The sequence below is a fragment of the Centropristis striata genome, chromosome 4 (assembly GCF_030273125.1).
Source record: "Centropristis striata isolate RG_2023a ecotype Rhode Island chromosome 4, C.striata_1.0, whole genome shotgun sequence".
Classification (NCBI taxonomy): domain Eukaryota; kingdom Metazoa; phylum Chordata; class Actinopteri; order Perciformes; family Serranidae; genus Centropristis; species Centropristis striata.
The window spans coordinates 21,893,367-21,917,655 of NC_081520.1; the positions used below are offsets into that span (position 1 = coordinate 21,893,367).

At 40.7% G+C, this 24,289-nt stretch overlaps 1 protein-coding gene across 1 annotated transcript; it reads right to left on the bottom strand.

Annotated features, from left to right (window-relative positions):
- Window positions 1–7,912: 7,912 nt before the first annotated feature.
- gal3st2 (galactose-3-O-sulfotransferase 2) lies at window positions 7,913–24,136 on the bottom strand. Its single transcript, XM_059332091.1, has 4 exons — window positions 24,087–24,136; window positions 11,031–11,129; window positions 9,514–10,117; window positions 7,913–9,007 (listed from the first exon to the last, which is right to left on the bottom strand). The coding sequence occupies exons 1-4, from the start codon at window positions 24,134–24,136 to the stop codon at window positions 8,012–8,014; spliced, it is 1,749 nt and encodes a 582-aa protein (XP_059188074.1). The 3' UTR covers window positions 7,913–8,011.
- Between the last annotated feature and the right edge of the window lie 153 nt (window positions 24,137–24,289).

The following is a 24,289-nucleotide window of genomic DNA, read 5'->3' on the forward strand; positions in this document are numbered from 1 at the left end:
CGCTCTGGTGAAGGCGCTATGATAAGGACTGACCATGGAGGACAGCAGAGTCTGAGAGAGCCGCCAGCATCATCATCCTCTCCCCAAAAAATGTCTCCACCAGCCCCAACAGCCCAACGAGGGGAGTCTCACCAAGTCACGGCAGGAGACACCCAACCCTTACCCCCCCAGATCCCACCCAGCCCCCAACCCTCACCCCCCCAGACTCCACCCAGCCCCCAACCCTCACCCTCCCAGACTCCACCCAGCCCCCAACCCTCACCACCCCAGACTCCACCCAGCCCCCAACCCTCACCACCCCAGACTCCACCCAGCCCCCAACCCTCACCCTCCCAGACTCCGCCCAGCCCCCAATCCTCACCCCCCCAGACCCCACCCAGCCTCCAACTCTCTCCATGCAGCCAGGACTCCCCACTTCTGGATTTCACAGACAGGATGAAGAGCCTTGTCAAGATTGGAATCCAGCTAACACCTCGCCAAAATCCCTTATTTACCCCCCTTAACCTCCCACATCCAGCCCCTCCCGCTCCACCACCTCGGAAAGAACGCTCAACCAAAAGTCACCGCCCTCCCCCACCCCCTCTGAATCACCATACCAGGGAATCCCTGAATGACCCTATCTGTCAGTCTGACTGATATGTGCCGGGTCCAGACTCTGATATCAATATCAAGATTGCTCTGTTCCAGCAGCAGTCAGGGCCCCATGGAGTTCAGTCAGCTTTCTCAATCCCTGTGATAATAAGTAACAGAAAAGGGATCAAACTGGTGAGAAATAAAAAGAGTTCAATTAACTCTGCCAATCTACTGAGTATAGCATGTCATCCTCCAAACTCACCAGCGTCTCCTGTTAAGGATTTACATTTAGCTCTTTTAAATATCAGATCTCTGCTTGGCAAATCTTTCTTAATCAATGATTTTATTCACAAGCACAACCTTGATTTTATGTTTTTAACTGAAACTTGGTTAAGTCAGGATAATAGTGCAGCAGTTCTTATTGAGTCAACCCCCCCAAATTTTAGTTTCTTCAGTGAAGCAAGAATACATAAGAGAGGAGGTGGAGTTGCCACCCTGTTCAAGGACAGCTTCCAATGCAAGAACATGTCTTATGGTCAGTTTGACTCCTTTGAATATGTTGCCATTCAGTCAAAATCACCCTATAGAGCAATCTATTTGACCATCTACAGACCCCCCAAATATGATGCAAGGTTTTTTGATGACTTTGCTAAACTACTGTCTGTTGTGTGCATAGATTTTGACTGTGTTGTTTTAGTAGGTGATTTTAACATTCATGTTGATAATCCTGAAGATGGGTGTGCTAAAGAACTTTTAAATATTCTGGATAATTTTGGGCTTTCTCAGCATGTCACAGATCCAACACATAACAGAGGACACATATTAGATCTAATTATTACCAAAGGTCTTAATATCTCTGAGGTTGTGGTGAACGATGTTGCTCTTTCTGATCACTACTGTGTTTTGTTTAAAATGACCACCCTTGCCAATCCAACAAAAGGTGAAGCAGAGGTAATCAGGAAGCGCTATATAAATGAAAACACTTGTGCATTATTCACCCAGGATTTTACACCATCACCAACCCTGCCCTCAGCTCCAGTTGATGACCTTGTTAACAGTTTTAGTTCCAATGTTTTGACTGTTATCGACTCTATCGCCCCAATTAAGACCAAAGTTCTGTCGGGGAGGAAAAAGTCACCCTGGAGAAACGCCAAACTAGTTAAAGTGCAGAAAAAAGTATGTAGACAAGCTGAACGCAGGTGGCGAAAGAACAAACTCCAAGTATATTACGATATTTATAAAGAGGGTCTTCGCATCTATAATCAAGAACTGAAGAATGCAAGGCAGTCATATTTTTCAGAGATTATCAATAGAAACAGTAATAATGCCCGCACACTTTTTTCTGTAGTAGACAGACTGACAAATCCCACAGCATCAGTCCCTCCTGAGCTGCTGTCTAACAAGTCATGCAATGACTTTGCAGCCTTCTTCACAAACAAAATATTACAGATAAGACAAGCAGTGTGCAGCTCCAGTTCAGGAATGATAACACTGGTGCCTTCCCATCCTCTAGTCAAGCTAGGACATTTTAGCCTCCTAGATTACACAACACTCACGGAAACGGTTTCAAAATTAAAGCCCACAACCTGCTGCCTTGATATTCTGCCTTCAAACTTTTTTAAAACTGTTTTCAACTGCATAGCTCCGGATGTACTGCAGATAATAAATTCTTCTCTCCAAGCAGGACAGTTTCCACAGACTTTGAAAACTGCAGTAATAAAAACCTCTCCTAAAAAAATCTAATCTGGATTCCACAACAATTAGTAACTATAGGCCAATATCAAATCTGCCATTTCTGGGGAAAATCATTGAAAATTCATGCTTTTATGATGCAAAATAATCTTTTTAACACATTTCAGTCTGGATTTCGGCGACACCACAGCACTGAGACTGTACTTATCAAAGTCTTAAATGATATAAATCTGAACACTGATGTAGGCAAATCCTCTGTCCTGGTTTTACTGGATCTCAGTGCTGCATTTGACACAGTTGATCATAACATACTAGTCAGCAGACTGGAACAGTGGGTGGGGCTCACCGGCACTGTGCTACAATGGTTCAAATCTTACTTACAAGATAGGGACTTTTTTGTGTCAATTGGAAACCATGAGTCTGAGCGAACTAAGATCACATGTGGGGTTCCTCAAGGATCCATTCTCGGACCGCTTCTATTCAACATCTATATGCTACCACTAGCTCAGATTATGGAACATCACAACATCTCCTACCATACTTATGCCGATGACACACAACTCTACATTTCAGTGTCCTCACACGACTACAGTCCCTTACTCTCATTGAGTAACTGTATTCATCAAATCAATGAGTGGATGTGCCAGAACTTTCTCCAGCTAAATGCAGAGAAGACAGAGGTGATCATTTTCGGCCCTAAAAATGAAAGATCTAAGATCAGCGCTCACCTTGGCTCTATGTCGTTGACAGCTACAAATCAAGCCAGAAATCTTGGTGTAATTATTGACTCAGACCTGAACTTCAACAGCCATCTAAAGCTTATCACTAAATCTGCCTATTACCACCTGAAAAACATAGCTAGAATTAAGGGTCTTCTGTCCAAACAAGACATGGAAAAACTTATCCATGCATTTATTTTTAGTAGGTTGGATTACTGCAATGGCATCTTCACAGGTCTTAACAAAAAATCAATCAGGCAGCTGCAGCTGATCCAGAACGCTGCCGCCAGAGTCCTCACAAACACCAGGAAACTGGACCATATTACACCGGTCCTTAAATCACTACACTGGCTTCCTGTGAGTCAGAGGATAGATTTTAAAATCTTACTGCTGGTCTACAAAGCTCTGAATGGTCTCGGACCAAATTACATGCTTGATCTGCTCCCTCTCTATGAAGCATCCAGACCCCTTAGGTCATCTGGAACTGGCTTGTTGCGTGTCCCAAAAACAAGAACTAAGCGGGGTGAGGCAGCTTTCAGTTATTATGCTCCTCACCTGTGGAACAAACTACCTGTAGATCTGAGGTCTGCCCAAACGGTCAGCTCCTTTAAATCAGGACTAAAAACACTATTGTTTACTGAAGCGTACTCTTAACTTTAACACTTATCAGCTCTACTCTACTGCCCTTACTTTTTAACTACACAATGTTTGACTTGTGCTTTTTATTATTTTATCTCTTTTTTTTTATCCTGCTGTATCTTCCCTGTTTTAATTGACTGTTTTTATTGTTTTCAATTGTGTCTTGCTGTTTTTAATGTGTATGTAAAGCACTTTGAATTACCTTGTGTTGAATTGTGCTATACAAATAAACTTGCCTTGCCTTGCCTTGCCTTGCCTTGCCTTATAACTATATATATATATATATATATATATGTACAGTGGTGGGCCGTCAGGGCCAGCAAGGCCTTCTCTGCTGGCCTAACATAACCAGAAATCATGATCATAATTATTGAGGTTTATTAAGGTTAATTTAATTTTTAATTTTCTTTCCCTAAATATCTAAAAGTATTCATATTCTCCTCGTGTCATATTATGCTCCTTCCAGTGCTGTTGTTTTTAGGTTAGAGTTTTTATCCAATCAGAATTCAGCTATCTTATGTTGCCAGGCTGTATGAAATCTGCCCGGGCCTTCAGAATCAACAATGCGGGCGTCTGTGCACTGTAAATGAACGGGCAAATACAGTTGATAGATAGTTGCGATAGCCAATCAGATCACGAGTTGTGTCAGTAAGGCCCTCTAGCTGGCCTCACGTTGAACGTGACATTTACGTGTCCTGTGATTGGATATAATATATATATATATATATATATTTATATATAATAATATGGATACTTACTAGTTTGAGCCACGGCAGCGCTCTGCAGATCAACAGAGTCACACCCGGCCGGGACTGTTAACGGTATGTAAATAATGTGGCGCATTGGCGCAGCTGTGTGGTTGTACTCAAAGCAACAGGTCACAGAAAGTCGTGATACGTCACGTTTTGACATGAAAAAGTTTTTTAACAAAGAGACTTGTTTATTGTGTCGCTGTCGTCAAAGTATGGCCGTCTTGTTAGTGTCTTTCTGATATTAAACTGCGATTTTGCAATGTATTGTACAATGTTGTTAAAGCTTGCATATTCTTTGTGGACTCATTTAATAAAACTTTTTGGAAAGATAATTTTAAAGACCCTTTTATTTTTAAGTTTTGACAGTAGCATATCAGATATGTTTTAATTGCTGATGCGGTATTGTTGATTTTTAAAATGCGCCGGATAATAGCCCATTTTGTAAACAACTGAGGTGATGCAATGCCTAGTAGTGCTTCAGTGTGTTTCTAACTACTCTCCAGTCCTGGTGTTATAAATGCTGGCAAAATGAAAGGTATTTATTGACTAAGTTGGACATCACTGAAGGCCTAAGTGTGAAATGCACTGCCCGCCACTGTATATATATATATATATATATATATATATATGTGTGTGTGTGTATATATATATATATATATATTTATGTATTATATATATATATATATATATATATATATAAATAAATAACCCGATGTTACCATGAATTCTTGAACAAAACTTTATTTTTCTCACATGCTGAAGTGTGAATCTTTAAGAGGAGTATATCCTTGATGAATTTAGGTAAATGGGGTCTTCATTTAATGACAGCAAAACTATATCAAATAAAGTTGGGGGAAAAATTCATACAGTATAGTATTGTGATATTTTACGTGGCAATATTATATCGATTCATGGCCGTCAAGTATTTGATATTTTGCGTCAGTATTTTCACCATTTTTGTTTTATTCGGAGGCCTATCGGTCTCACTTTTAGGAATATACTGGAGATACTAGTATCATATGAAACTAGAATGCTGCAGTTGTTGTCGTCCATACATGTTTGATATCACTTCAGTTCAGTTTGACTGAATACTTTGTTTGTCAGTCTGTGGATTTGACTCTCTTGTGGAGAAATAAAAAGACTGAAGTGAGATGAATAGACTGAGAATTTTCTCTTATTTGACAAAACAATTCTTGATTAACTGCATTTTGTGTCCACAAAATTAAATTCAAACAGTTAAATCTCAATATATTGTATCACAATACTCACCATATCGCAAACAGCTTAAACTCGCAATAACATCGCATCGTGATCCAAGTATCGGGATAAAATCGTATCTCGGGGCCGATACGCTGATTCACACCTTTAATATCAATGCATTCATTTTTGCTTAGATCACATTAAAACACTGCCGCTCCTGCTCATACTGGATGAGTAGCATGCCTGCCCATTAAACATCACTTTATTACTTTATATTTTCATGTTATTTTCACTAATAAAAGTGAAAGCAAGATTTATGAAAACATAAATTAAATGCAGATATAATTTGGTATTCTAAGAATGAGAACAGTGTTTATAACAACACCTCTGATGAAGGAAAGGAAGATTGTTCCTCTGCTGTGTGTGTCTATCATAAGACCATTCTGAATAACAGAACATCTAGAAGTCTAACCAAAGTCTAACCAGTATGTTCTACATAACTGTGGTTCCTACAAACACAATTAAAGCCTCATTGAGGGACCAGCAGAGGAATATCACAACAGATTAACAGAAAATCTTCATCTGAAATAATCAGAAAAAATATAAATCTTATGTTAATAATAATGATAATAATAATAAACTTAAATTCATAAACAAAATTATAACAGATCAGGATCCTCAACCTTTCATCAAAAGGAATCTCATGTCTGTGTGTTAAGTACAGAGTTGGAGTCAGTATGTTGTGAGCAAAGCTTGGGGGAAACAGCCTTGTTATGCCCAAATACAAAAATGCAAGAACAAATGTTGGTTTTAATAGCAGTGACAGTAAGTGCTTGAACTATTTCTGACAGCCCGGCATCAGTAGTCACTGTGTGCAGCTGTGACAGATTTGGTACAATTGTACCTGCATAGAGACCAAAACCTATGCTTCCTGAGAGTGTTAATTAGTGGGCTCTGGAGGTGTTGGAGAGTGTTTTTATTCACTTTGGACAGAGAGAATGTAGCTGTTTTACCCTGCTTCCAGCCTTCATGCTAACAACACGCTGACTTCAGCTCTGTACTTATTACAGATGTTAATTAAGAGACCTTCCAGACCTTCCAGTACACTGCCATACAGTTCATCATGAATCAGAATATTGTTTTTTCTTTGGTTGATTTTAGAATTACTTCAATCGTCTCAATTAGATTAGAAAATGAGTAAACGTGACAAAATAGACCAAAACTTTCTCTGAGTGCACCTTAAAGGGACGGTTTATTGACTGCGGTCACGCCATCTGCATTTTAAATTTTAGTGCGCAATTACATTGTACTTTACAGTAGCCCGTTTGTCATGAAGCTGCATGACCCCGAAATAGCCATTCAATTGTATTCATGCTGTTGGTCATCTAGGACGTAGTAGAGTTTGCTGATAAAAAAAATGATTTACTTTTTTTATTGGCTTCAAAAAGCAGCATGAATACAATTGAATAGCTATTTTGGAGTCATGCAGCTGCGTGACAGACGGGCTACCGTAAAGTGCAACGTAATTGCGCACTAAAATTTAAAGTGCAGATAGAGTGACCGCAGAACTGTCATGGGGTTGTATGAGGTATTATCCATAGTCAGTGTGTCACCTGAAGCAGGTGGTGGCTGGTAGTTTGAAGAAGCAGGCAGGAGGATAGGCATGGAAGCTAAACAACCTGCTGCTAACACAGGTGCATCTCAATACATTAGAATATGATGGAAAAGTCCATTTCCAGTAGTTCAAGTCAAATAGTCCCAACCAAGTATTGAGTGCATATAGATGGACATACTTTATAGGCCAACATTTCCATTTTAAACATACCTTTAAAAATGGGTCTTTTGTAATATTACATTTTTTTGAGACACTGAATTTTAGGTCTTCATTAAATGTAAGCTATAATCATTATAATTAGGATAAATAAATAAATTAAGACAGGAAATGTTTTATTCTGTGTGTAATGTACCTGTATAATGTGTTATTTCCACTTTTTATATGACTACTATTCTAATTTATTGAGATGCACCTGTATAATGGCATTGGCAGCAGTGAAATGTATTTTAGCCACCTAAAAAAAATGAGATGAGCAGTTTACGGTCATGGAAAACATAGTCAGACCACCCTTGTTTTCTTCAATTTCTTGTTAATTTTAATGCCTGGTACAACTGAAGGTACAAATATAATGATAACAACAAAAACAGTTCACAAGAGTTTGATTTAAGAGCTGATATCTAGACATTTTCCATGGTTTTCATGATAAGGATTTTGGTTATAATCAGGAAAATTATCATTTTTCCAAACAAATGTACCTTTAGTTGTACCTGTGTAGTTGTATGTTAGATTCAGAATATTCTACCTGCCATCTACTATAGGACGTACAATGACTTTGGTTTACCACCTCAGACAACCCCACTTCCATAACCAACAGTTACAGATCATGGTATACTTGTTTTGTTGCGAGCTTTTGTGTTTTTTAACAGGGCACTTGAGGGGGCCCTTTGGTTCTTGAGATTTGAAAATCTTCTTCTTATAATGTGTCTGTGGTGGGCTTCACTGGCCCAGACCATCCGTCCCATCATGCCAGTTCTATCTGAGTGTTGACGCTGTGGAGCAACCATCTTGGCTTCCAGCTTTGCAGCTAGGTCTGGGAACTGCAGGGTGTATAGACGGTTTGTATACTGCAATTCTGGAGTTATAAGTCTTTGACATTTTATTTTGGTTTGACTGTCTAAATGTGGGTTTAGGTTATAACCCTGAATGACAGCTGCTCCGTACTGGAACGGCTTCAGCCCGGTGTCTTTTATCTGGGAAGGGTCGACCGCCTCGCCGTCCTTCAGGCAGCTCTTTGCTAACTTGGCCTGCAGCTCTCTCAACTGAGATAATTCAGTCCTCATCAGCTCTTGCCCAACGAGAGTATCCACTTTGTGCCAGAAAGTGGTGTTAAAGTGCAGGTAGATTCTCCAGTCTAAAGCATTCCACCTCTTGATTTTGTCTGCAGTGTTGGGCTGAAGCGGCTGACGACTTCGCTCACTGCGACTGTTGAGTTTAAAGGAAACCACGTCTTCCAGGGACCAGCAGAGGGCGTGCTTGAGCAATATCATGGACTCATCAAAGTATTCAGAAATAAGAATGAGGTGGAAGTGCCGTTCGATGTCTACAATAGCCGTGCCGGCTCTCTCCTCTAGGTCTTCAGCAGCAGCTGCAACATTGTTGTCAAAGCCAAAGTCGAAAGCCAGGATGTTGTGAGCGTAGTGGTTGTTGGGCACCGACGAGTTGTAGTTTCTCCAGCTGTTGTCGAGGAAGTCGTCTAAGCTGTGAGTCTTCTGGAAGGCCGGGATGCTCTTGTAGTAGATATAGATAGACTCCATCATGGCCACAGGATGCCTCAGGATCGAGAAGTAGAAGGAATCCTCAGGCATCACTTTGGCTACCTTGGATATAACAGAAAGAAATTTCATTTGGAGATGTTGAAAAATTCAAGTTCTACTTAGTTAAATACATTTAAAAAAAAATTTTTTTAGCTAAGAGAAATTACATGTAAAGAAACTGATACAATTTAATTTGAAAAACCTGAGTAAACATGAAACAATAGTCCCTTTCATAGTATGCCCTTTTATGCCAGGACATTTACAGCTCTGTAACATCTCTCCTCCACTATGAACACGGCCAGGATAGAAATTATCCCACCAATTTTTTTCAGGCTGTTGTAAGCGGCACCACTATGAACAGGACATCCTGGCAAGTCGGAATACATTTTTTTAAGATATGCAGTAACTACATTTTTGGTCAAAATTGAGTTATAACAACTACAAAAAAATGAACTCCTTGATGTCTGTTTAAGGAGTCTGTATCCACAAAATCCAACTTCAGTTTTCATCAGTGAATGCAGCAGTAGCTAAACTACACAATGTTAATATTATTTTCTGATAAAGCTCACCTCAGATTTTTTAAACCTCATGTGGTTGCACATGATGTGGAACTGCCTCACACTCTGGCTGCTGACACCTTCCACAAAGTGTGAAGCGAAGGAGAACGGGTAAAACAACTGGCTGTGTTTGTTCAGTGGCAGGGCAAAGGTCAAGTTCTTGCTTTCACCGTAGCGATACAGGATGTTTAAGATCGTGCTGCTTGCTGTTTTGTGCGTCTTAAGGAAAACAATGTGAGACTTCGGATGGCAGGTTGCTTTAGTATGGATACTACTTTGAGCCTTTAAAATACTTAATGGGAAGGGGGTCTCTTCAGTTAAACCAAGAGTCAAAGAATCTGGAAGTCCAAGGCCTGTTTCATGTTCTGGTAGAAGCAGCTTCCCAGGTGAAACTTCTATCCGAGAGCCGGGAGCAATGTTATCCACATGTCTGGACAGAAAATGCTTTTGATATCTTTCATTCTGATGATGAAGCTCTGCAGCTCTTTCTGTCTGATGTGACCTCACGTGTGTACTGACTGCAGGTGAAACCTGAGAACGGACGCCTTCATTCTTCACAGCGGGGAACAGTTGGTGTTTGTTGTTCAGGTGAGGAAGTCTGGTCAGCTTGTCATTCCTGGGAGAAGTCATTGAAATATTATGTTCACAAATACTCGTTATACCAGCAACTTATGTTGTTAGTTTATCAGGATTTCATGTAAATTAGAATGTGGTTTACATATGCAAAAAATTATCAGAACACCCATATTTTCTTCAATTTCTTGTTCATTTCAATGCCTATAATGATAACAACAAAAATAGGTCATAGGAGTTTTATCTAAAAGCTGATATCTAGGTATTTTCCATGGTTTTCTTGATAATAACCAAAATAATTATCAAGAAAACCATGGAAAATGTCTAGATATCAGCCCTTAACTTAAACTCTTATGCGCTGTTTTTGTTATTATCATTTTACTTGCCCAAACAAATGTACCTTTAGTTGTACCAGGCATTAAAATTAAAATACCATGGCGTCATATTATAAACCTTTAGTGTCCTGACAAGAGTTAAATGGTTTTGACAAGCTAACCTAATATAATCATTATAAGTTCCTTGTTCAAATTCCGGAAGACATATTTTCTCTCATGGGTGGCCAAAGTTGTCGGATTAGAAACCTCTTTTTTATTTATTTTTTCTCTCTTGCTCAATCTCTTCTTCTTCTACTGTTTACTGACGGATTAGCCTACAGCAACACATTACACTGCCATCTTCTGACCAAAGTATGTTCCTGCAGCTTTGTTTATTCAATCTAAACAGCTGATGAAAAAGTCCCTAATTCACATTTTTCTATAATTTCTTAATTTCAAAATTTCGCTTCAAAATTCGATTTGACTTTAATGCAAACACAGCTACACACTCCTGGGTTTCTACTAGGAAATGAGAGCAGATTTTAGCAAGAATTCCAAGGAAATATTGGGAATGCATTATATGTATTGTACGGCAGTAATAATCCACAAAGTGCAGCACACTAACTCAGCAGCAGACTTTACCTGGTCTGGCGGGCGACAAAGGTCTGAAAGGCAATACAGATTACGAGCAGGATGAGCAGTATCCACAGAGAGTGACGCCACAGCCCTCTCCTTACACACCTGCAGGAAGCACACACACACACACACACACACACACACATAAGAAGCAGCCTGGACAAAGACACGTGACATATATGACATATCCATGTTTTTAATCTCAGAAAAAAACTGGACCCTACTCAGAGGTGGCACCAGAGTTTGGATTCGGGAGCTAATGAACTTTCACAACAAACAGAAGCATCATTCATACCAACATTATGTTATGTTATTGCACAACCATGATCAGAAAACATTTTTTTTGTGTTGGTTAATTCTTTGTACTGCAGTTTGATAAAAACAGTTCTTGAACCTGTTTGTTCTTGCTTTTATAGATCTGTATCTTTTGCCTTATGGTAACAGTTCAATAAGTGAGTGTCTGGGGTGGGAATTGTCCTTAATCATGTCCTCAGCATTTTTCAGGCAGCGGGAACTGTGTAGTTATTCCAGTATAAGGAGAGGGCAGCCGGTGATTTTCTGGGCCGTGTCTATGACCCTCTGGAATTTACACTGCTCCCCCAGAGCCACAGAATACATTATACAGGCATTCACTGGCTGAGGAGCACTAAATAAACTGGTGTGGAATTCCCTGTTTAATGAAAGTGTTTGAGCTATTAATGGAAAGACATACAGAAGCTGCAACATCAGTGCACTGGTTTCTCCTTCTTCATCTAAAGACTATTTTTCAGCGCCAGCGTGATAAGTAGGTTAGAAGCTGCCCAGCCTGTATCTGAGTCTGTGTTCATTATAGCTCAGACTCATTACGGTACTGTACGTCTGCTTTTCGTCAAACTTCTACCTGTTCACTGTTACAGCTAGTCTAGTCTAGTTTTAGTCACAGGGATGTGTGTGTGTCTGGCTCCTGGACTGAGATCTCTGGAGGGAGTTTAGCTGTTTAAAATCATTCTTTTAATGATTTTACTTTGAGGGTTTGCCTGTAATTGTTTATTAGGGAGCTGTCGAGATGTTCTTTTTAAGAGTGGCCTAATTAGTGCAGTTTTCAGGGCCTGTGGGAAATAGCCTGATCGTAGAGAAGTGCTGACTATTTGCAGAGACCTGATTCCATAACATTTTTGGAAAAAAATGACACTGGGCTGGCCCATTCACATCTTTAAGCCCCTCACCGGACTCAGTGCCTTTATTAAACTGCGCATATGCCCGCACATAAATGAGTGGCAGTCATACTGGGTTATACGATTTTGCAGCACCACTTTTTAAAGGTATTTATCTTGTTATGATGTTTCCCTCTTACTCATTACACAGCTTTTGTGTTAGAGAGGCTCACATCAGACGAGACTGGTAAGGCAGGCCAGGTATGTGAGGTAACCAGCCACAGAAGTGCTCCTGCCTAATCAAGTGGCAACCTCTGAGCTGGTCTGAGCAGTGAGGCAAACCAGGAGGTACCTTCAGATGCATTCTACCAAAAATTCCAACAGGGGGGCACTGACGACGGCTGCAAAAGCATTTCAGTCCTTTCATGTCAATACAAAATGAGAAAACTTGATTGATTTCCTCTGAATTTTTTTTAGGACAACACTATGTATCACTAGTAAAAAATCACTAGTAAAAAATCTTCTTCATGACAATTTGACGTTGATAGTGTAAATAATGGCCACATTTAGAAGAAAATAGAAGATAAAGAATTGGATGATTTGGGGCGTGGCTACCTTTGATTGACAGGTCACTAACAAGGCGAGCCGTCATCAGGAGAGAACAGGAGAGACGAAAAGCAATACATATCCAGCCGTGAACTTGTTTCTTGTTATCTGTGTTCCCTCATAACTTGGACACTTTCATTGTATCTTTCACTTAATGACATTCATTTTTGATGTTCATTAAAAATATCTTGTTCAGCGTTAGGTTGTACTAATAGACACTCCAAGGAGTCGCTGATCAGTTTTCTTAGGTAAGTAACATACATTTTGTTTTTGTTATTTGCTAGCCAAAATGAACATTCTAGTTAATGCTCCAGTTAATGCTAACATGGATTAGCAGCGACTTCAGGTTGAGGTGTAGAGAGGTGTCAGTGTAGTCAGTGTCGTCAGATCCTTCTCGCTCCTCCACAGTCCAAATATGGTCTGCTACACATTTCCGAAAACAAGATGGCAACGAGTGTAACGCTGAACTCGATAACTTAAACGGGCTACAAACCAATGGGTGATGTCACGATCACTACGTCCATTATTTATACAGTCTATGTGCTAAATTAATGACTCGGTAAGGAGAGAGGAAAGTTCCTGATGCTTTATCGCCTCTTTGGCATGTGACGCTCCACTATGTGCTCACTGATGAGGCAGTAAGTTTGGCACATCATTGGTGCTGTGACTCGCAAATATGCCACAGGTGAATTATTGTTCATTTGTGGAGTTGAACTAGATGTCTGATGTCCCCTTTGTTAGAACAAAGGAAACAGCTAGAAAGCTCTCCTCCCCATGATGCCTGGGGTCTATAACCTTTACAGATGTGTGATCACCTTCTTCTTCTACAGTTAATAATAATAATAATAATATATTTTATTTGTAAAGCACTTTTCATTGTTAAAAGCAATCTCAAGGTGCTACAGAGTACAACAAGATTAAAAACAGGTTAAAAGGCCAAAGCACAATGTTACATTTAATAAAGTTCTTGTTTGGCTCTCAACGGAGGCGGTTGCATCTTTTTTCTCTCTCCCTCCCACTGTGTTTTTCCCTGCTTCGCTCCTCTCGTCTCGTCACGTCTACTGTCTAACTTTTGGAAGACTCTCTCTACACTGCTCTCAAAAAAACAAAAACCATGGATTTGATCAACTGGTCTTTTAACACAATTGACACCATCTTCTCGACGAGAAGCCGTGGTTCTGGGGAACCCGCCTGCCCCGAGGGGACTTTTGTGGCTGGCTACACGATGGACGCCTGGAGCAGGTGGCGTGTCGTAGGCCTGGCACCTCTGTCTCTGGAGGACATTGAAGATCTTTACCTATTCGGAACCATGATAACAGGGTTTTTGCTGTTTGGATTGGGCTTTGCTCTGGTTTATCGAAACACAAAGGAAACGGTGTCAGCTGTCAAAGGCCCCATTAAGCTGCCCGTGATGATTGAATGTATGGCCAGGGCTGTCGGAACTCAGACTGTGGTCACAAACCGCACCGTGGATGCCATCCAGGAAAGGGTGACAGCCCTGGAGAGGGAACGATCCGGAGACCGGGAGGGACATTTTTACCATCGACAGGATTCCACCCACAGTCCAAATTCCAATCTTATCTGGCTTCCCCAAAACAACAGCCTTGGCTCGAAGGCCGTTGCTAATCTTCCCTGCTGAGGAATGTAGTGAGACACTACCATCCCATCCCCCCCCCCCTCTCAACTCCCACAACCACCTGTTGAACTATCTTTCTTACCTCAGAAAACTGAGCAGCGACTCCTTGGAGTGTCTGTTAGTCCAACCAAACACTGAACAATACATTTTTACTGAACAAAACGTTCAAATAAACTGTCATTAAGTGAAAATACAGTGAAAGGGTCAAAGTTATGAGACCAAATCGGTAAACGTCCTCTTTTCTATCTATATAACGTTATATATAACTTTAGTGACACGTTGCCGTGGATACGCATTGCTCTGCTTCTCTCCTGGTGATGGCTCGCCTTGTCAGTGACCTGTAGCCACGCCCCAAATCATACGATTCTTTATCTTCTATTTTCTTCTAAATGGGGCCATTATTAGAACTATTGACATCAAATTGTCTTGAAGATTATTTTTTACTAGCGATTGAGACCATAATGTTGTCCTGAAAAAAGGCACAGAGAAGAAGGGGCGTGGTAGACAGTCACGATAACGGACAAACTGTTGACAGATGTGTGCGGCCACATATTCTTGTGAAACAATGGTGTTCACAAGACGGGGTCTCTCTGCCCTCCAGCTCTCTGACAAGACACGTTTTGGTGTGCTCCAGTCAGAAGGCACGCAGATTGCCGCCTGGTTTGGTGTTTTTTTTGTTTGTTTTTTATGGCACAGTTAAATGACTGTTTAATCAAAAGAGTCTGGTATTTGTCGCAAAGCTTTATAGCTGCTGTTTCTGGTTGTGTGAGTGAGTGAGTGAGTGAGTGAGTGAGTGAGTGTGTGTGTGTGTGTGTGTGTGTGTGTGTGGCACAGGAGCACTGTAACAGGTTTCCCTTTTCACCCTTTGTGGTTTCTTTGAGAATTACAATGCACTTTTTGTCTTATTTGTGAGGTTTGGCGGCCACAAAAAAGGCATACAATCATGTTGTAAATTTACCATCTGTTGTTTAGGTAGGAGGGCAGAGTGTTTGCAGACATCATGACTTAATGAGAGGGGGAAAAGCCACAGGTTTCCCCAGGCTACAGCAACATCTGGAGCTGGCCAGCCCTAGTCCTCCTCTAGGCCTCACAAACACACATGAACTTTTAACCTCTGTGTGTAAGTTAAGAGGTAGCTTTAGGTAGGTAACTCTGTCTTTTTGATGAATTCCAGCCATTTCTCTGCCAGTAGTTGGCCAGAGCTCAGTCAAATGCACAGCCAGTGTGAGTGCAGGTCAGTGTGTCCTTCTAACTCACTGTGGACTGACGCAGCGTCTGATATGTCCCTGGACAGAGATATCCTAACAGCCAGGTCACCAGGAGCAAAGTAATCACATTTATGAGGTGTTGTGATATAAAGTCTGGGAAAAATGTCAAAGCAGCAACTAGAACTGTAGCTTTAGAACAGCTGGAGGGACACAAAGACATCATGTACACTCATAATAGAAAATAATTTGAAATAAAGCTGAAATTCTCAAATAATACTACAAGTAAAAGGTCTCTGTTGAGAATACCTTCTCTCACTAATTATTCTCAATGACTTAATAATGCTTTGTAATTCTTGCAGATATTTCACATTAAATGCCTACCAGGAAAAAGAGGGATTAAATCCTTTGAGCTGCAGGGTGACTTTTAATGTAAACCATATGTGCACAAAGTCTTACACTTATTTTTTACAATAGCTTACCACCCATTGGTAGCCTGGGTATACCCAGACTGCCTTGCGCGCTCAATATCATTTCGAACTGCCAAAGGGTCTGGAAACCAGGGAGGTTTTTTAGCCCTGTTTAAGGGATCCAATCACAGAACGGGGAGGGACGGCAAGACGATGACGCGTACTACCTGGCAGACGGAAGCTTGTAGTTTTCTTACGGATCCAACATGGCTGCAGCAGACGCGAAACTCTCTTTAGCTGTAGATGGTGTTTTAAATAGTTTAGAGCGAAAGTTGAAAGGCGAAAGGTCTCTCGGCGGCTCCGCTGTCCCCCGGCTTGTATCGAGATCACCCGCGTTACGGTAGCGGGGCTAATATCGGTAGCGGTACGCTACCGTTACGGCGTTACGGTAGCGGGGCTATTAGCTATTAGCCGCTAGCCGCTAACGCCGGTGATCTCGCTACGAGCCGGGGGACAGCGGAGCCGCCAAGAGACCCGCAGCAGCTTGTTTATTGCCCATAAAATCAGTGGATGTGTGTGGCTGAATGACATGAGGGGGAATAAAGTGTGAAAAATCTTGCAGAAAGCGAGAACTGGAGAAGCAAAGCAGCAAGCAACACTCTCACAAACACACACACAACAAACATCAATTTCTGTAGCTCTACTACGTCATCTGGTATAACTGATGCGATTGGCTAAGAGCTACCTACAGACACTTTTGATAGACATTCTAAGCGCCCATTAAACGGCTCTGGAGGATCGTAAACCACACCTCCTCTACGGAGAAATGAACGGCTGGTTCCCAGACTAGATCTCATTTGAGATTAGTCTGGTGTTAGCCAGGCTAACCCATTGGGGGAAAAAGGACACAAGGAAGAGATTGGAAAAAATGTCATCTGTTGCGATTTAATGTTCCTTCTCTACATTTTCAATTAACTTGGCAAACTCAATCTGCTAAATATCATGTGATACAGTTTTAAAACAGATACTTAATAGACTAAATCATAATGTTTTTACAGTGATAGGCCGCTGATCGTTATCAGCCAATTTTCATAAAAAAATATGCAATCAGGTAATCGGCAATAATACTTGGGAGAAGTGGGGGGGGGGGGGGGGGGGGGGGGGGGGGCTTAGTACAGTGGGATCATTTGGACTTTTTGTTAAGATGCGCACATTTTAATGAGAATACAGTACAGAGGTGATTAGGGGTAGGCGTTTGGAAGAAACCTGCCAACTCAATTATCTATAACGCATGCACACAGTACTATACAAAAGCCTGTTTTGATAACGGACCCTTTTATTTTGAAAGGATGGAAAGAGGCTTATTGACGTACAGCCGCAGGACTGAACGCTCTGCCGTGTTTCAGTTCAGTGAGTAATGATACACAGTCAGAGATAAAGGTAAAATTAAAAAATACAGATCGATGAAAAATTCCACGCAATCAACCAAATTCGTAATGACCATTAATTGATCATCATGACGTTGTTATATAGCAGCAGTTCTGTGAGAATTACCATTCTGTTTTCTTTGCAGATTTTTTAAAATTATTTTTTTGCCAGATAAGAGCCTCTTTGCAGCACTGGTGGAAGTGTAAAGCACTTTTGATGACAGACAGTGATTTGAGGGTCTGGCATTCTACAAAAACGTGCTATTAATTAATACGTGCTAGTAATTAATCCACTACACTGGTGATGAATTGCATGAAATGGGACTTAATGAATCAGACAGATGCAAAGACACTTTTGGCTTCAAGTTACAGATAAATTATCTCACATCCTACCCCGTTATCCCCAGAGGTCTGCGTCCTAGGTGACATATTACAACTACACAGCAATACTACTGGTTTCCTCCTCACAGCACTATTGCCAAGAAGTGGCTCCTAAACTGGAAAGCGAAAAATAACCTAACCCTACACTCGAAAGTCTTCTAATAGGTCATGTATCCATGGAAAAAATGTCTGCTTCCCTCAATCATCAAACAGCTGTTTTCAATAAGACCTGGTCCACAGTCATCAATAAATGATCCTCCACTGTTGTCTGATCTCCGATCCACAATGCAGTGATAAATTAATATAGAAGCACTCTCTCAGTCTTTTCTATGACTCACACTTTTCCTTTCTGCATGAACATTTCAAAGCTCTTTTTCTTTTTCCTTCATACTATCATCTAACTTCTCCTTATTCTAAGTTGCTGTCTTTTTGCTTCTCATTCTGGTATTTTCTGGGAGAGATTTTCAACTAAACAAAACTACAAATTCTTCCAAACCGAGTGTGTTTACAGTCACTGAGGAGGTGTCGTTGGATTATTGTTGCTCTATAATTTTTTATTAATTTACAAGCTTGTTATATGTTTAGTTATTTATCTTTGCATAACACTGCATTCCATTTTGATTTAATTGGCAAACTGGTTAATATCTCCAAATCTACTTTTTATGATCTGAGCCTGACAGCTCCTCCTTCCCCTCCTGTTTGTTGTTTGTGTGATCCTCCCCTGTCTTTTCTGTGTGTGGGTGTGGCTTTGTTTCACAGGCAGCACCAGGTGAACCTGATCCAGCAATCAACCCTCACAGTATAAAACCCTGGTCTTCTCTTCATTTGTTGCAAGATAGTTTTGTCTCTCACTTTGGTAGAGCCTCATACATTGGCTCCTGTAGTGTTTTTGCAACAGTTTGTTTGCTTGTGTGGTAATGTTCTTTGCCTTCTGTATTGTTCCAGATCATTATGTCTCATGCTCCATTTGGATGCTGTCGTGTGAGTTTAAACTGCAAGATCCAGTCTCTCCAGGTTACCACATGGTGGACGCCAAACAAGAGACTTTGCCCCCTGCTCCTGAGCACTCATCACCTCACCTGCCACAGTTGGATCCTGGAAAGACCCTCCACCCCTGCACATTACTCAAGCTAACCTCAATAAAAGACTGTAGCCCCTTTCATAGTGCGGTCCCACAAATGTCCCACGATATTGCCGGAAAGATCTGTGCAGGCTTTTCATCTTGTGGCGTTCAGTGATCCTGCATAGTCTGAGAAAACAGCAGTGCTGCACAGTAGCATAGTGCTAAAAGGCTAACAGTTAGCTCCGTAGCAGTACAGTGCGTATGTGCGGCAGCAGGATGTGTTCACTTAGCTCCGTTTGTTGACAACAAGCACTGGACAATCTGTGCACAATTAGCAACGGTGGCCGCAGTTGTGCATGCTGCTGAACAATGATTCGATGACTGCCAGACCAAGTGGGAGGCATGGGTTAGATGTCATGCGTGAGATCAAATATTCCGCCTTGCCGGGATGGCCAGTTCTTAGTGGTCCTGCTTCCAACAGTCCCACCAATTGGTGCCATCACTTGATCCTGGTGTCCCGCTTCGGGTACGTTCATAGTGGAGGACGTTACAGAGCCGTAAATGTCCCGGCATGAAACTGCACTGTTACAGGGGCTTGTGTTTGCACTGATACCTTTCTCTTGAGTTGTGCATTTTGGTCCAGACCTCATGTAATCCATAACATCTACCCCTCTTGAGTTTTTCTCCAGGACCAAATGCGATAATTTTGCTGTCTCTTTCCAGGAAAAAGTCGGCCATATTGGAGGCAATATATGAATGTCTTGCAACAATACATCTGGCCACGACTCATCAACACATCAACCTACTGTTGTGAGCTAAATGTCTATATTCTCACCTATCAGCTCAAAAAATCTGACAGCAATTTTATTCAGTGCCAAAAATCTAACGCGTCTGTCTGTCTGCCGTACACGTTGCCGTGGATATGCATTGCTTTTCTTCTCTCCTGATGACGGCTCGTCTTCTTTGACACCTGTCAATCAAAGGTAGCCACGCCCCTAATCAAACAACTCTTTATCATCTATTTCCTTCTAAATTGGACCATTATTCACATAATTAACATCATAAAAATCAGTTAATAAATCAAGTGAGAAGTCGACTCATTTTGTGTTGAGATAGATAGGACCCAAATGCTTCTGCAACTGCTGTCAGCGCCCCCTGTTGGATTTTTTGGTATAATGCAGCTGAAGGCACTTCCAGGTTTGCCTAATTGATTGAAAATACAGTGAGCTAGTCGGGAACCATGGCATTAAATCAGCCGGCCCTGGAACCATGCCAAAAAACTGGACTAACACAATAGCACTGATGTATACATATGTCAATATTTGCTGTGAAATGCCTGTTCTGCCTTTGACAAAACAAACTTTTTAGGACAGGCCAGTAGCACTCTCTGACCTTGAATGGGACTCAAGGTAACAACACCAACAGTGTTCCACCAGCTGGAATACTGTTACACTTATCAGATCAAGTCAGCAAAGAGTAATCTGATGCTGATACGGTAACATTTCACACTGGCTGGAACCTGATACTGATAGGACATCAGCACCTAGCTGACTGACGTGAGCCAGCAGACGCTGATTTGGCCTTTTGCTGCTCACATGACAGTGTGTTGTTCCCAAAGAAAACAGTTTTAATTTGAAATATGTTACTGTTAAGAAAGCTAACAAAATAAAGCTGAGGAGGAATATGTGCACATACACATGTGCCCTTAATTTTACACTGACACACTTCCTAAAAATAACTTAGTTTCACAGGAAATGACCCAATTAACTTAATTGATTGGGGATTTATTGTCAGGGATTTTTTTTTTAGAACAAGTCTGAGTCAGGCGACATAATATAGCTCAGTGTGGGTTGGGAGATCTTAAGGTCCAACCCAAACTCCACCAACCTACCAACCTCCACAAATTAACTTTCCCCCCGGCTTAACAAGAGCAGCAGTACACGTCATTTTCCCTGCACTTTTCAGTTCTCCCGTCAAAAACATATTTTAATCCTGTGATGATTAAGATGTACTGCTTGGGGTGATAATAAAAAACCATTAACAATGTTGACCAAGTAATACTAGCAGATAAAAAAATGTACATAATAAAAATGTTAAATACAATTCAAGGGACCTGTAACCATATGTGCCTTTTATTGGAGTAGCTAATTGGACAGCTTAAAAGACAACTTTCTAGTGCAAACTCTAAGCTGTGTTTTTCTTTTGTTATGGGGCTCACAACAGAAAGCTACATGACTCGTATATTGATGAGAACTGGCAGGTTAAATTGGCCTTCCAACTAATAGAGTAAAACTCAACCAACAGAGGAGACCCAGGAACGAGGCTGTATGTGTCCACGGAAAAAAAAAACTTTGCCTAAACAAACTGCAACTGAAAACTGGGGAAAAAACTAAAAACAACTTGTGGTTACTCCGCCCAGAAACACTAGTAAGATACACTTAGTGGAGGGATTCATGTGTTATGTGTTAATGCATGGCAAAACGTACACAGTTTGAATTACAATGTCAGAATAGTTGTTCTGAATTCATGCTTTAATCCCAAATAGTATTGCTGTTCCTGTAGAATATCCATCCAACTCATTAACAAGGAAATGAAGAAGACTTTGGTTGTACTGTCAGTATATCCAGTATAAAATACAGTTAAAGAAGCTATTAATTTCCAACGTATTAATTGCTTGCTACGACATAACATTGGCGGTTGTAAGCACAGTGGCCTGCAGCCACTGGTCGCTGATACAAACTTTATTAACACTGAATGTCAAAACCAGCTTCAACAATGCACACCTTTCACCAACATCAGCTGTAGACCTGTATGTCCAGTCAAACACTAACCTCATTAAAACCTTTCTTTCTCTTGGCAAATGGCTGTATGATTTTACATGCCAATGCAAACTATTTACCAACATTTGGTTGGTGGTCGTATCAGATCTGTGTGAAGCACCTCAAGAAAAACACCGACAACACTAACAGTATTAGGGTTGGGCCAATGAACGTCGCCAATTGAGTCATCAACACGGCCCACCCCCAGTCCACACCGACAGTTAGCCGTGGGTCAGCAGTGGCATTTATTAACTGCTTAAAAACGAACAACTCCGATTTATTTACTGGTGCACAGACCGGTTTTGTGAGTGCAACTAAACACACATGCTAGGGCTGTCATATCTTTGGATCTAAAGTGAGGAGAATTTGTTAAAACTAACTCAAATTTTCCAGAACGCACTAATTTTAAATTGTAGTCCTGGGCGATATATCGATATAAAAAATATATAGATATATTTTCAAATGTGATATGGAATTAGACCATATCGCATATATCAATATAGTTCAAATTTGCGCTGTGATCCTTGCTCCTCCAACAATAGGAATGAAACATGAGCAAATGTACATACAGTATAGTCATCATTTATAAATTATACAAAAATAACAAAACATAAAAATCACTTCAAGGATTATAATTCAGAAAATCAACAAATATTATATTTGATATTTATCATTAGGACTAGTGTTGATTGAAAAAAATATCAATGTAAAATACTTCTAAAGCTTTATTTTATGAAAGCCCTTGGTTTTATGAGTGTGTTTAAGTGAAACCAGAGTCAAATTTTTTTTTATTTAAGATATTTTTTATTTAAATGTGCACTTTATGGAGCTTTGATTTTTTTTTTAAAAGGTACTCCTGTTGTTATACAGTATTTATGTCCACTTAAATAAATGGTTTCAATAAAACTACTTGTGACATCTCATATTTGACTTTGACTGAACATTTGCTCTCACTTTGTGATAAAAATATAGGGATATATATCGTATATCAATATTCAGCCTAAATCGGGATATGACTTTTGGTCCATATTGCCCAGCGTATTAAATGCTGGAAATAATTAATAAGATGGCAGGTTTTGTGCCCATATGATTTAAATAGTTAAGGTGAGTCACGCTGACAATAACATCGTCCATAATGATGTTTCACTGTGGACATCAGACTCTATAAAAAATACCATGAATGTCAGAAAATAGTGAAAAATGCCCATCACAATTTCCAGGAATCCAAGGAAACGTGTTACTTGTTTGTCTGACCAACAGAGAAAAGTAGCAAATCATCTCCCGAGAAGGTAGAACCAGGGAAAAGTTTTCCACCACAAATGACATCAACTTGGGCTGTCACGATAGCGCTACTGACAAGCCAACTACAGGAGATGGCAAGCAACCGCCACAACTCAGATGTTCACATTTTTTCCTTTTTACATAAGACTAACTTAGACCCTTCTTGTTTCACACTGTAACTCATGACAAGTAACCAATCGGGTAGTGCTGTGGGCGGGACATTGAGCGAGACTGAGAGTTGGGACTGCAGACATCCAGTGGTTGGCTGGCTGCATTAGAGCCAAAGTTGTACACTTTTTAATTTAACACTCTAAATGTATAATTTACGGCATATCTGTTCTATTGGAATCCATTAAATTGTGCATGATTCATGATAAAATTAAGATCATACATCACTGACTGATTGAAAGGTTTTGGGTCTTAGCCCTCGATCTCCACTGTCCCTAAAAACGTCCCTGTACCCATAGACTAGACAGGTGAACTCACCTTGAGAGCAACTAGCAACAATGGATTAACAGATGAAATTCTAACAAAAAAAATCAGCACTGGAGCTTATGTTTCACTAATTTGGGGACACACAGACAATCGGGCTGCACTGTTTGGACCAAAAATTATAGAAATCACATATTTCCTTTAATCAAAAAAGCAGGCAAAACAGTAGTCTTTACTAACCACAGAATGTATTGTTATAACAAAAAAAAGACAATTTATCTCTTCTGTTCTGTGGAATATCCTACCATCCTATGCTGGATGAATATTCTATTTAAGTTTAACTCCTCTTTCTCTTGAGTTAAACATCGACGTGAAGTTATTTTAGTCCTTGAAATCATTATAAAGAGAGAAAGAGAGAGAGAGAGAGAGAGAGAGAGCGCTGCACGAGTTCACTTTGGACCCACAGTAGTCTAGTTCCTCTGATTCTTGGTGTTCTTTTCCAGCATAAAGCGGAGCATTTCAGTCTGCTGTCAGTCACACCGCTGATGGCCTTTTTTGGGGGGTAGGAAATGAAAACTTGAGATACTGTGTAGCATATGTGTTCTACGGACTGCTGAGGCTGTTGAAATGCTACAGAACAGTGACAGAGTAGAAAAAGAGTGGACTTACAAGGTTACAGAGCCTGGCTCTTTGATCCATCTCCTCGGCGGGGCTGGCATCTCCCCCGAAACCCCCAGGAAACTCCCGCTCCGACTGTCGCCACGATCCTCTCTCTCTCTCTTTCTCTCTCTCTCTCTCTCTCTCTTTCAGCGAGTCTGTCTCGCCCGACTCCTCCTGCTGAACCGTCATCACTCTACAGGGCAACAGGCTTT